At 39.1% G+C, this 14,697-nt stretch overlaps 1 protein-coding gene across 2 annotated transcripts in view; it reads left to right on the forward strand.

The window, feature by feature from the left end:
• The first annotated feature begins 3,654 nt into the window (after nt 1-3,654).
• The window catches only part of LOC122671489 (flowering time control protein FCA-like), a 38,213-nt gene continuing 27,170 nt past the window's right edge, over nt 3,655-14,697 (forward strand). For both annotated transcript variants that reach the window (XM_043868733.1, XM_043868734.1), the window contains exons 1-5: nt 3,655-3,997; nt 6,467-6,537; nt 7,216-7,294; nt 10,322-10,404; nt 10,489-10,540. In XM_043868733.1, the coding sequence (XP_043724668.1) occupies nt 3,757-3,997; nt 6,467-6,537; nt 7,216-7,294; nt 10,322-10,404; nt 10,489-10,540 (526 nt within the window). In that variant the 5' untranslated portion in view covers nt 3,655-3,756. The remainder of the gene's footprint in view (nt 3,998-6,466; nt 6,538-7,215; nt 7,295-10,321; nt 10,405-10,488; nt 10,541-14,697) is intronic.

Consider the following 14,697-nt stretch of genomic DNA (forward strand, 5'->3'; position numbering starts at 1 on the left):
CCATTTGTTTTCATCTACTTCTCAATAGACTTATTTTCTTTAGGATTTTCAAAACTTTTATTGTTCAAACAAATCCGCCAAAGAATGGGAGTGAGTAGATGAGTTGAGTATTTCCTTGCTTGGCGTAGGAAGAATAGCATGAATAGTTAGAGATCTCTCGATTTGTTAATGCCTTGCTTGTTTGATTCTTATCCCATAACGTGGTTCGATTTTGTGACCTACGTCCACGGTGAGAATGATAATTTCACTAGTTTGTAAGGCTATGGTTCTCTTCCTTTAAAGGAGAGAGAGAGAGAGAGAGAGAGAGAGGGAATAATGGTTACAAAGGAGAGAAGGAAAATAATCTACAACTCATCTTATTCTTCTTTCCTAGCTAGCTCATCTTGTCCATTTGCTTGGTTGGACCATTTGAATTCTTTCTTTCTTCATATTGGCGATTTCCTTTTTGGCAGATTCGTTTGAATCATTTCCTCTTATATGAAGTAATAATTTCATGGTTACTTCTGATATAATTTCTTAGATCTTACCTTTAATGGAGATGGAACTTGAAAATAGAAAACAAAAATTTCCTATAATTAAATGTGACTATCTTCTACCATTTCATTCCAATCATTCATGTAAAGATGACCTTGTTTTATGTTTCCGCAAAAGTTTTCCTTCACCTATAGAGAAAGAAGACTCCTCCATTGGTGAATTGACTCCAATTGAACTCTTCGATCATCATTACACTCCCACACTCTATCGACAAAGTTGAGACTGCCCTTCTCCGCCCTTTGCAATCTAGAAAACTCGGTCCTTACGTTTCTACGATTTTTTTATTCTTCTCGTCTTCTTCTCTATGATCTACCTCTTTTCCTCTCCAAATTCCCAACCCCATAAGCATGTCATGGACAATAACACTTTAATTAATGAAGAGAAACATAGGTGTCTGGACTCTGGGGTGCTAGCACTTGGTATAATCATTCTCATGTCGATTATCTTGTAAATTTAGACTATGTCGATTATCCAATGGGAGATCTTCTGGATATGATAGATATCAAATTTGGTGGTTTATTTCAATCATATGATGTTATTGACAATTTTAATGATTGTAAAATTAAAGATTCAAAATATTATTTTATTTTACAAATAAAACTGGTTAGTCTTCCCAATCTGTTATGTATGTCCTTGAAATGATAGGTTTGAAACTTGTTACCTATATGTATTAATTCATACCATAAAAAAAAAAAAGAAAACCCAAACAAGTAGATTCATATCTTGTAGAATCTATTTTTTTGGTAAGTCATTTCTCCATATAAAAATGAAACTTTTTCTATCAAAAAATGATTTTTTACTAAAAACAACCCGGATACTAATGGTCTGGATAAAATTTGGCTGCTGCTCGAGTTGTAGCCATGTTCCTACTGCTCCAATCATATACACCAACTTGGAATCCCTTAAAGGGTATTTTGGAAAATACTAAAACTTAAGGGAGCATTTGTGAACCCAAGGTGGAAGAGAATTATTCCAAGTTGGAGTCTGCGACCAGGGGTAGCAGGGCCCTAGTTATATCGATATCTGTAGGATTTGGATCCTTTGCGGCCTGGGGTTGAGCGGCCATCGTGCTATGGTCAACTCATAGGTCATCACATGGAGTTGATGCAAATCCAATGGTTGATAGATAGCGACCTAGTATTTTTTTAATTTTGAGTGATAATTTTAAATTTTAAAACCAGCTCGTCTCCCAACCATTGGATTTACATCAAATCCACGTGCCGGCTTGTGCATAACACGATGGCCACTCAACCCCAGGCCGCAGAAGATCCAAATTCATTTCTGTATCTATATCAACGTTGGTTTCGTCATCGGGCCGGTATCGGTTGGACACGTGTCAAAATAATGCAATGTAACGCAAAGAAGTAACGTCTCTTTTGACCTAAAGCAGTCTGAAGTAACTGAACTCTAAAACCGAACTTCGCAGTCCCCGCGTAAGCTCCAGAGTTGGAAGTTACAACTGAGGAAGCAAAGGTGTCCTTTCTTCTTACCTCTTTTTGATGCTTCTGAGCTGTTCCATCCTCGCTCACTTCAACTTAGAAACTCTACTTTTCCGCTCTAGGGTTTCTCTGTTAGGGTTTGATTCCTTATCTGCTCTTATCATCATCTTGGTTCAGAACTCGGTCTCCGAAGCTTTATAGATACAGTAAGAGAACGATTTGGTAATAATCCAGATTTTCTCACCACCACATGGATTCGAGAGAGCCTTCCCAGTCGTCTGGTACTCGTCCAATGAATCCTCACAACACAAACCCTAGTTTCAGGGGTGGTTTCTCCGGTGGAGGCTACCCTCATCATCCCCACCAACCTAATTATCGTCCCCCGAATTATCCACCTGCCTGGTCCATGGGCTGGGGTGGTAGCGGCGGCGGTGGCTTTGGTTTGATGCCTCTCGCTGGGCAGAAACGTGGGTTTCGTTCTACTGGTACGCAAGAATTCTGAAGCTATATATGCTTTATTTGGTGTTTTGTATTAGCATTCTAGTTTATTTTTCTCTTTGGTGGTCTTCACAGTTGAAGTTTTGTTAATCTAGATTGAACTAACTTGTTATCTTTCAGTTCCAGCTAGTCTTCTTCTATTTCTGAGAAAATTTGATGACCAAATTCGATGCCCAAATAGATAATAGTTCTGTGTCAACCAAAGATACCAACATATAAATGAACAATGAGACATTAGTTCCTTGTTTAGATTTTTACCCTTTAAAAGAAAGTAACTCCATCCATCGATCTAATCATGAAGGTTGGTTTCAGATCCCTCTAATATAATGTGAACGATTGATTCTTTGACATTACTGCATTGAGAGCAGTGGAGATCAACCTCAATATATCGACAACAGAGATTCTCCGCTATGACAAGACCCGTCGCAGCACATTTACGTCATACAGTTTCAGCCCTAACTTACCATATTGTGGGCTATGCAAGCCAGGGGATCTTTGCCCAATAGAAAAATTGCTTCATTCAATTTGAGAAGGGAGAGGGCGGGAAGAAAAGAATAAACGGTAGAAAAAGATGAATAAAAAAGGCCGATTAGTGCACAAGGCTCCCACGTTTAGCAGGGCCTGGAGAAGGTCAAATGCATAAGAACAAATAGATGGATCAGATGGTAAAATGGACCTTGGTTGGTCCAAGAAGTCCTGGGTCTGAATCTTGTTACCAATGGGTATTGACTCATACCATTTAAAAGAAAAAAAGTTTCCAAACAAATAGATTCAAATCTCGTAGATTCAAGTAATTTTTCCATGCAAAAATGGAATTTTTTTTTCTCTCAAAAAAACAAAAAAAAAAAAGGATTTTTTACCAACCCGGATTCTGTTGGTCCCATATCGATATCTGTATCTGTATCTGTATCAGCATTGGTATCGGCATCGGCGTCGGTATCGAACACGTGTCAAAAATAACACAAAGTAACGCCTCTTTGGACCTAAGCAGTCTGAAGTAACTGAACTCTGGAAACGAACTTCGCAAACCCGCGTAAGCTCCACAGTTGAAGTTCCAACTGAGGAGCGAAGGTGTCCTTGGCTTCCTACCTCTTTTTGGTGCTTCTTCAATTTTCCTTCCTCGCGCCCTTCTACTGGGAAACTCTACTTTTCCGTTTCTAGGGTTTGTTTCCTTATCTGCTCTATCATCTTGGTTCGGAACTCAGTCTCCAAAGCTTTATAGACAGAGGAGAACGATTTGGTAATAACTAATAACCCAGTTTCTCACCATCACTGGCATTTGAGAATGCCTTCTCGGTCGTCTGGTAATCCTATGAATTCTCACCACAGAAACCCCAGTTACAGGGGTGGTTTCTCTGGGGGAGGCCACCCTCATCATCCCCACCAGTCTTACAACGGTCCCCCGAATTATCCACCTAGCGGTGGCGGATTCCGGTCCATTGGCGGCGGCGTGGGCGGCTTTGGTTCGATGTCTCACGCTGGGCAGAAACGTGGGTTTCATTCTACTGGTCGAGGAGGCTCTCCAGGTAGGTATTCGCGTTCTCTCTCTCTCTCTCTTTTAGGGGGGGGGGGGGGGTTGTTCTTATCTTGCTCTTTGTAGGGGTTAGTATGGAAAATTGAGTTCATTTTCTCTTTGATAGTCTTCACAGTGGAAGTTTTATTAATCTGGATTGAACTAACTTGTTATCTTCCAGTTCCAGATAGTCTTCTTACATTTCTGGTTGGATGGGTTTGTTGGGTTTGAGTAAATCTTTGTTACTGTTTTAATTGTATTATTAACGTCTCTAATCCCCACCCCTCTCTCTCTCTCTCTCTCAAACATTTGTTATGTTTGACTATTGTTTTACCTCCCCCCCACCGGTTTATTTGACGTCCTTTGGCAGTGGGCACCTCCAGGGCCTAAACTTCCAAGTGTGCTTGCTGGAATAAAATCAATAGATCAACTAACTGTAATTACATTTCTACATTGTCATAATTTCTTGGGTTTCTTGATGCTAGAGGACCATGCTGACCTGTAATAATTTCAGATACAATGCTTTTGTCTCGTTCTTCCCCCCCTCCCTCTTTTCCAATATTATTCTTTCAGCACAGGTGCACCCAAATTTTCAGTCTTCACAATTATGATTTAGTCGGGAGAAATGCTTGTTTCAATTTTATCGGTCGGAAGTTTTCTTGCTCTTTCATTAACTTGGCTACTTTTATACATTGAATTCTGGAAAGTTTCACAAGCGTTTCACCCCTTGCTTTCCACAAAGTATTATTGTTTCTTCCAGCAGTCTGTCACTGTTATCAAATCTGATGACTATACTGCATGACCTGGTTGCCGTAAATTAAATGTGATCAAACTTGGTATGTTGCATTGGGGTATAGAACATCTTGTACAAACTTCTTTACAAGCTAATAGCATAATATACTATTAGGTTCTAACTGCTCAGCTCCGTACTCTGGAATTAGAGTTAATTAAAGTTGCATTGCGCATTGCTCCCACAATCAAGATTATTATCATGATTTCACCTCTAAAATGTCCATAATACATCCCTCTTGTAGGGTTGTAGTAAAATAACTTTCTAACAGCATCCCTTCCCTTCAAGATTGTAAAAGGCTACAGAAAAACCATGAGGACCTTGGTCTTTATCTCTTAATGTCTTGGAACCTTCCTTCTTAGTTTCCTCCTCTTGAAAATCTCTCTAGCCAATCACTCATCTCTTTAAATTTCAGTCCTTCCGAACTGGCTTGACTGGGAAAGAAAGTGTTTTTTGTATAGCCTCTACCTAGCTCCTGATTGTATGAGCATTACTCCTCTGTATCTTCTAGTGTTGAGTCTTTTTTTTTTTTTTAAAGGAAGATATCTAATATGTACCAGAAAAAATGTATCCTATCTAATTGAGTCTTTTTAGCAGCTAGCCAGGTCACTCTAGATTTCTGCTTCCATCTAATTTCCTTTATAAATAACAACCATCTTCGACTCATGTTTGCCTGTTTCTCTGCATCTCTTTTTCTCCTGTTAAGGTCATCTAATTCATCTTTATGATCCCAATGAGCATTGCTGGTGGTGAGAGGATTAACCTTCATCGGATTCACATTCTAAGATTTGTTCATTGCAATCATTAGAAACAATTTTAAGTTAATTTGCTTCTCTGCTAGATGGGTAGATCTATTCTCTTTAGCCAAGAGTTCCATTAACCTGCAACTATATAACCAAAACATGAATGCAATTGCAACATATTTTCGCAACGAAAGAGGTTTGGACCTTTAGACATGCTTTTGCAGTAGAAACGTGCTCAGAACTTGTTTAGGAGTGCAGTCAATGTTTAATCTTTGAAAGTATAGAAACCAGAAAAATGACCAGTAACTGCAATGGAAGGATAATGTGATCCATACAGTGTTCGTCTCCTGGCATAGTTTTCTTGCATCTAAGATGGCCATCTGAAAAATTATTTACTTGGATCTGATCCTCTCTTGGCTGTAGTTCTTGAACATAATGCAAAATAAGGTTTACAGATTTTTATAGAACTCACATGAAGTGAGGATTGTATGGCCGGTCGCATATCTGCCACGTGGCAGATTGTTGCCTCTAAAATTCATGCTGTCCAGTAAGTTTCAGCCCTTATGCATTTTTCAATATGAAGGTTGAAAAAGTCATCACTTTACCCAATATTTTGCAACTGTTGAAAATACAAAATTTAAACCTTAAAACAGTGTGCCATCTCTTTGAGTTGGACCCCAAATATTGACGGCTAAGAAATCCATGGGGTCCACAAACTATCTAACAGTTGGGGTTAGCAAGTTAAGACCCCACATGGCTCAAAAAGAGGCGACTCAAGGCAAGCCTTCCTTGGTGATCGTGAAGGAAAACTGTCCACTATCGTTGTATCATCCTGAATCTGTTAACCACTTGTTCTTATGAAGCATTCTTCTTGGTTGTATTTGTTGCGTTCTCATGTTCCTTGCTTCCCTCCTCTTTTCTAGGATTGCTGATGTCAATGTTTTCGCAGATAATACTGATGCTGGTGGTTATGCTAAACTTTATGTTGGAGCTGTTCCAAGGACAGCTACTGAAGAAGATGTGAGTGCTTCCTTCATTAAGTCATCAGCATGCCTGAAGTTGTTAATTTTGTTCCAATCGTATACTTTTGCATAAATCTTCCATATTACCATCCCTTTGTTTAACCCTTAATAACAAGTTCATTGTAAATCTTTTTTTCCCTTAAAAATTTTAAAATTTATATTTTATTTTCTGTGTTTTTTGGTGACTGCTAGTCCTATAATCTGTGACATACTCCTTCAATTTGTTTCCATTTTAGTAACTCTGGAGTCTATTTTGCTGATCCTTGAACTGAGATTTTGAGCATCTCTTTTCATGCATGCCCTTTAAGATGGAAGTTCATCTTGAATCAACTTCTCATTAAAGACTTCAGTATTTGCCTTGCCCCTATTCCCCCCCCCCCCCCAAAAAAAAAAAAGAAAGAAAAGAAAGAAGAAGAAGGTATTTTAAGATTGAATTATTTTGCGATCTTCTCCAGCATTGTCTTCTCGATATAGATATGATATTATTTTTAGCTTCTGGAGTGAGAGGTCTTCCATACCATCCTTGATGTTAGATTGCTCTCAAATCTCACATTCAGTTTCTGAGGTTACTTTTTCTTGTGATTGCTCTCATCACTGTCAATGTTGTTGATATCATCTGTGCGTCAGTGTTATAAACTATCTCCTTTTTTCCAATTGATTGTTTATTTTACTCCAGATTCGCCCCCTATTTGAGAAGTATGGGAATGTCATTGAGGTTGCTTTGATCAAGGACAGGAGAACGGGACAACAACATGGTATGTGAAATCCTATTTTCTTCGATTTTGACTTTGATTTATATCTGTATCTCTTTTCAGGTCCTCTGAGGGGCTGACGGGAGAACCAGTGAGCTCAGTTCTTCTCAGTTAGTTTTTGTAACCATTTGCAGGGTGTTGTTTTGGTTGCCAACTTCTGTTTTTGTCCTTTCTGTGAATCCAGAAGAAGGCAAGCCTATGAAAACCTACTAAAAACTGGTTAGGTACAGCAGTTCGAAACTTGGAAGGCAAATAGATCCTGATCTTGTAGCTCACTGCAGTGGTTACACTCATCAGCATTGACCTGGCAAGTCAGTTGCAGTGGGGAGTCTATTGCCATAACTGTAGAATTTGATGCCAAGATGTTTGAGCCATGTGTAATTGTTGTACATTAAATGACATAGCACTAGATTGATGTTTACTTTTTAAGCAGCAAGTTAATGACCTTAGTGGAGAACTGTTGCAGTTTCTTGTTACCTTGGTAACTGGGGAGAATTTGTATAGAAGTCACATCCTTTCCCATACAAATCTCTAATTACAGAGTACATATACTGTTATTACAGTGTCTGCATAGTAGTAGTACTTATAGGAAAGAAAAACATGGTATAGTTAAATTAATTTACATGTTACATTTTTTTCTTCTGGTTATCCCCCCTCTCAGTTGCTGGTGGTTGTTATTACTTATTACCGTCCAATGTTTGTAGATTCAATTCGTTATCGCTAGTTTGATTGCGTATTGTGCTAGGCGCTCACAATTTTTTGGCTTCGCAGAGTGCGCATCTGCACTTCTGTTTTCTTCGCTTCAGCCAAATATTATGATTTGCTCAGTTTTCTATTTATATGACTTCTCTTCTTTCTGGATTATGAGAATATTATACATTCAAATTTGTCAGTCAAAATACATATTAAATTTAGCTAAAGGTGGAAGTTTGGTGCTCGAAGGAAAGATTGAAGTTGTGAAAACCAATTTGGATACACACTAATATGGAGATCTTGTGCTTCTTCGTTGGTTATATGGGTTACTGATATGCTTTCTTTTGACTGTATGGGGGTGATGAAAGATTTTCTTTTACTTTTGTGATGCAGATTCTGATGTTTTCGCATGCCTCCTAGGCTTGTTCACTTTTTTTTTCCATTTATTGTCTTGTTTTTGGTGGGCAAATGGGCATGAGCTGTTTTATTTAGTTTTCTCCTTAAGTTGCTGATTGTGGGGCCCGAGAAAGCTGGGCTTTATGACAGGCATATAAAATCTAGAAATGTGGGGGCAACTTGTGGTGGAATGAACTTTCTAATTTATCTGCTACTTATTTACGAATAAATAAATGCAGTGGTTGGTACTTTATGCTAACCAACCCATGGTTGTCTTGTTAAAGATCCTATCTAATTGGTGGTTTGTCCTAGATGAACTATAATCCTTTCAATTGACTCCTTCCAAATGGTAGTTGGTCCTAGAGGTGGTTCAATAATTGACATGTAATGCCCGCTCCCTTAATTTCATCTTTTTAATGTTTGGATGGTTGCATAATTCAAGTGCATGAGATGTGTCGGTCAGGGATCATTGGCTTCTTTAGTTAATTATTCATATAACTTAATAATAGATATATTGGTGCTTCAATATTACCTCTTTAGCACACCTTTGTTGGTAAAATCACTATACCAATGTTGGTGTTATCTCTCAAGTTAAATGGATATTTTTCCTGTATTTGAGGCCATCCATTGGCAATTGTGACCTGACACCCATGTGTTTGTGCAAAGGTTATGGTGAGTGTGGGCCTGGTCTTGATTTATGTACTCACATTACCTTTTTAAGAGCCATGAATGTGGTTGAGAATGGACAATTTTTTTTCTTTCTTTGTTCTATCATAGTTGTCACTGCGTCTAGACGATCCTAGGCGTTGGAAGGGAAAAAATCAAGGTGACACCAAGAAGGTGTCAAGGCGTTTCCTAGTGTCACCTAGGCGACGCCTTTACAACTATGCGTTCACATTTTTACTATTGAAGTCTCAACTTTGGTCCCTGTCTGCATTTGATTGTCACGGAGCATTACAAATGTGCTTTTCAATTCTATCCGTCATCTTCCTTGATAGCTACATGAGCATATTACTGGTTTATAGCTTATCAGTGTATTTGATTGGTAATGAAATGGAATGTGACCAATTCAGGTTACACTTTATCTTTATTATCAGTGGTAATTTTCTGTCTTTAATCTAGGCAGTCTGTTATAATTGAGCAGCCAAGAATTAACATGGTCCAACTTCCAAGTTCCAACTCAATTTCTTAGTCTATGTGGATGCGATGGAGGCTTTTTTTTTTATTTTTTTATTTTTTTTTTAAGGGGGGGGGTTTAATATGGATGCAATAAAGATTTTAAAATATGTTATTGGTTTTGTGGTTTTGTTAATGTATTAATTATCTTTCCTCATCTTTCTGATAATCTTTCATTTTCTTTTAAGCATGATCTTTGCTGCTCCAGTTAGGATCTTCTTCCTCTCTTTTCCTAATGCATTATGATTAGAGCAGTCCTGTTTATGAAAATGTATGGTTTCTCTGGCAGTTTCAAAGTTTAGAAGCCTTCATGTCTGGGAAATGTATAGTTGTGTTATCCCATTAAGATACAGTATGCTCTTTTCTTCATTTACTTTGCCTTCTCCCCCTTCTATCAAGCAACTCGTGTTTGGGTTTCTCCTCGCAAACATTTACTGTGTCTTGGTGTTGATTTTGAGTTGGAGGGTTTTCTTTTGTTTTATAAGAATCGGTCTCTTATACTTTAATTAGCTATAGTGATATGCTATACCTAATTAGTTATCCTTTGTGCCTTTAATGCCTTCTCTAATAGTATATTATTTATTTTCTTGGTGATCAATCTATATTCATTTGACGATTTCTGTTTTTTCTTTTGGCAATTTGTACATCCTTGCACCTAAAATTTACATACTGTATAGACTTGTATAAGTAGCTGACAATATGCATAGTTGATTGATAGTAACAGTAACCTAATGGAATCAGGTTTTGAAATCTTTTCTTCTACAGGATGTTGTTTCATAAAATATGCAACTTCAGAGGAAGCTGACAGGGCCATTAGAGCTTTGCACAATCAATATACTCTGCCTGGGGTATGTTATAGTGTTGCTATGGGTTCCTGTTAGTCACTAAACCGCCATGCTATTGTTTGACTAATTCATGTTTGTATGTTCTAGGGAATTGGTCCAATTCAAGTTAAATATGCTGATGGTGAACGGGAACGTCTTGGTAATTGTCCTGCACCTTCGAAAGTGTTTTAATATTACCTACAAATATGTGCTATACCTTACCGATTATCTCATTTAATGTGTTTCTTATCCAGCTTACTGCCATACTTATTGCATGTTTTTGCACGTCTGCATCATGAAATGCCCATAAAACTATGTTTTGAAATTTCTGGTTGTTCTGTTGTTTGAGTGTATGCAACCTACAGAAAATTTGGTGTGGTTGTCAATAATTTGCAGGGGCAGACACAGGACTTCTCTCTTGTGGGATCCACTTAAACTATTAACGCGTATGTACAATTTTAATGGATAAACTGGTGAATTATTTGGGGGGGGGGGGGGGGAGGTCATATATGTATATAATCCTAAATGGAATGTAATGATGTAAGGATCCATATGTAAACATAGTCTCTATTGACATACGCTCGAATGACCCCTTCTCATAATGAGAGTGTATATAACCCTATTCTGGTCTGGTTCGGTATGGAATAAACTTATAATCATGAAATCGACTTGATTATCAGATTATAAGTTCATAACCCCAGCCCATTCCCATTTTGGGCGGAACAAATCTACTAATTCTTTGATTCCAGTTAGTAAGAGGTATCTTGAACATAGTTATTAAGGCGGCAAGATGTTGGAGAGGGTCTAAAAGCAAGGCGGCCGAAGGTGCCCGTGGCGACCAAGGAGCCTGGACGCCTAGGCGACACCTTGATAACTATGATCTTGAACTAAGAATAGACCCTATAAGCTAAAAAAGGGTATCTTGAGCAATTGCTATAATTGGTTTCGTCGATATTCCTGATATAGTAGATGCTATCACACATACAATCATATTCAATTCGATGGAATTGCTTGATCTTAAAGGAGATTTCTATAATTTTGCACGTGAGGGGTTATTTCTTGGTTTCGTCCAGTCATTAATAACTTGATTATTTTTTGATAATAGAAAATAGAAAGAACGTCGTAAGGAGTTCTATTGAAACCAAGAAATATAGGCCTGCTTGCCATCCACACCAGAATAGATGGAGTTTTCCGAAAAAACCTGCTAGTGGAGGAAGACCTACTAGGGATAAGAGACATAGGACTGAAGAGAGAGCCAAAAAATGGATCTTTCATGTATAATCCTGCATAATCTCGAATCTTATCAGTTCCTATATGTAGACCAAATGATACAATGCGAGCAAAAGATCCTAGATTCATGGAGATATAGAACAACATATAAATTATCATGCTTGCATATCTATCATTTGAGTCTCCAACAATTATTCCAATAATTACATATCCAATTTGACCTATGGACGAATATGCAAGCATACGTTTCATGCTTGTTTGAGTAATAGCAATGAGATTCCCCAATATCATTCTAAGAATAGCTAGGATTTCCAGAAGAAGATGCCATTCGTTTGATGAGAAATAAAAAGTGTTGAAATAGGCTACTTACCCGATTGGGGTAATTAGTCCTAGTTATAGTATGTTTTGTCCTTCTTTTATTTTCTCTTTTTTTTTTCTGTTTATTCCCTCATCCGATCTCTATTTTTGGTATTCCTAGTTGGATTAGGAATTCCTAATAGGATTAGGCTGAGGTGGCATTCCTATTCCTACTTTGATTAGTTGTAATTCAGTTTATTATAAATAAAGGGCCTGGATGATCGATTTTGATCATTCAAGCATTCATTCTCAAGGCTGTTTACATGGTATCAGAGCCTCCTCTGATCTAAAGAGCAGCCCCTCGATTTTTTTAGGTTCTCTCTCTCTCTAAACTCTCTCGGCCTCTGGTTTTCTGCATCTCCACCACTCTTGGACTCTCTATCTCACTCAGGGCAGCAACTTTGAGGTGATCCAATGAAGGTTTAGCTGCTGCCCTTAATGACACCTCACTGAAGACTATACAACCTTGGGTGTGATCAGATCTGCCGCAGGTTTCCTCCAACAGATCGAGCTGCTTCTTCTCAAGCTGGATTTCTGTGTTTCTTTGGAGATTGATCCCCGTCTCTGTTGATCTACACCTCCTTTACTTTCAGATTGCAGCTTTGAATCCCACTACATCAGATTCAAACCTGCAATTGATTTGCATTCAGCTTTTCCTAAATTTTTCCAAATTTAGGGTTTCTTTTTCCATCATCAGAAGGTTCTGAATTTTTGAAGACATATTCCCTTCCACCTGTAGAGATTTCGATCCTAGTTTGAGCTATTTTTGACGGCTAAATTTGTGGGAGTCCTAAAACCCGTATCTTCTACACTTACATGATGTCTGACATCACTTCAGCTGACTCTGATGGATCTTCTCGAACATAGTATCTTCCTTTTGCTTCTCCCACCAAACTAGATGGGACAAATTATTTAATGCGGTCCAGATCCACTTACCTTACGATTGCTGGCCGTGGCTACACAGGACACCTTACAGGCACTACTCCTATCCCTACTGAAGAGGGAGCTGCCCAGACTAAATGGTTATCTATTGACTCCATGGTCATGTCATATCTTATTCATTCTATGCATCCTTCAATTGCACTGGGCTACCTTCTCCTAGACACTACTGCCCAGATATGGAAGGTTGCCAGAGACACCTATTCACAGGACTATCCAAGGATGAACTTCAGGCTTTCCGTCGTATGTTGCAGGCTTCCGCTGCTTCTACTACATCAACACCTGCCAGTTCTTCCACTCCTCACTGTTCACATTTAGCCCACTCAGGTATTTCTTTTGCTGGTCACTGTGCATCGGTAGTCTCCTCTCCCTGCCACTCTCAAGATATTGCGAAGTGACAATGGTAAAGAATACATGGATGGTCAGTTCCAACAATACCTTGCTACCCATGGTATACTCCATCAAACCAGTTGTGTTGATACCCCAGCCCAAAATGGTGTGGCTGAAAGGAAAAACTGCCACCTCCTTGAGGTGACTCGGGCCCTTATGTTTGTCCATTCTGTCCCTTCCCAATATTGGGGAGATGTTGTCCTGACTGCTGCCTACCTCATCAATAGGCTCCCTACCCGAGTCCTTGACTCTGCCACCCCTGCTTCTTTACTGCAGGGTTCTTCCTCCTTTGTCGTCCCACCTAAAGTTTTTGTTTGTGTCTGTTATGTTCGTGATACCCGATCTCCGGGTAAGCTCGAGCCCCGTGGGGTCCGTTGTATTTTTTTGGGACACTCTCCCTCCCAAAAAGGATATAAGTGTTACCATCCTCCTACACGTCGGATCTTCACCAGTATGGATGTTGTCTTTCATGAAACTCTCTCCTATTATCAATCCACACCTCTTCATGGGGAGACTTTCAGTGAAGATGTGATGGTTGACCTTCCCGTACAAACCCAAAAACCCGGGTCCAACCACCTGTTTATCCCACCCGTCAACCGACTTTTGCTTCCACCCCTCTTCCCTTTGATGGTCCCCCACAGGATTTTCCCCAGGGGGAGAACTTAGGAGATGCTGAAAATGCTGAAAATCCTATTGGTGACAATTCCCTTTTGGGGGAGATGACTCTAGTCCAACAAACCATTAGGGAATTTCAGCAGAAAATTAATGACTCTAATCTCAAAACCTATCACATGGGACATTCCAAATATAAGCAGTTCCCATCCACTGTAGCACCAGCACCACCACAGTTGTCGGCCCTGGAACCAGATCAATCTCCAGGTAACATATCTTCTCCTTCTTCTCCTGATTTACCTATTGCTCACCGTAAAGGTATTCGGACTTGTACCCGGCACCCCATTTCTCATGTTTATGACTCCCTTTCTCCATCATTTCGTACCTTTGTCTCTTCTCTTTCTTCTGTTCATATTCCCCAAAATTGGCAGGAAGCTTTTACAGATGGAAAGTGGAAAGCAACAATGATGGAAGAAATGTAAGCCTTAAAAAAGAATGATACATGGGAACTTGTGGTTCTTCCTCTAGGAAAGAAACTAGTTGGATGTAAGTGGGTGTTTGTGGTGAAATAGAAGGTAGATGACATTGTGGATCGATACAAAGCACGTTTGGTTGCAAAGGGATTTACTCAGACCTATGGGATCGATTATCAAGAAACTTTTGCACCAGTTGCGAAATTAAACACCGTCAGAGTGCTACTTTCTTGTGCAGTGAATCTAGGCTGGGAGTTACAACAATTAGATGTGAAGAATGCCTTCCTCCATGGAGAACTTGGCGAGGAAGTGTATA

This window comes from Telopea speciosissima, chromosome 8, assembly GCF_018873765.1.
Source record: "Telopea speciosissima isolate NSW1024214 ecotype Mountain lineage chromosome 8, Tspe_v1, whole genome shotgun sequence".
Taxonomy (NCBI): Eukaryota; Viridiplantae; Streptophyta; class Magnoliopsida; order Proteales; family Proteaceae; genus Telopea; species Telopea speciosissima.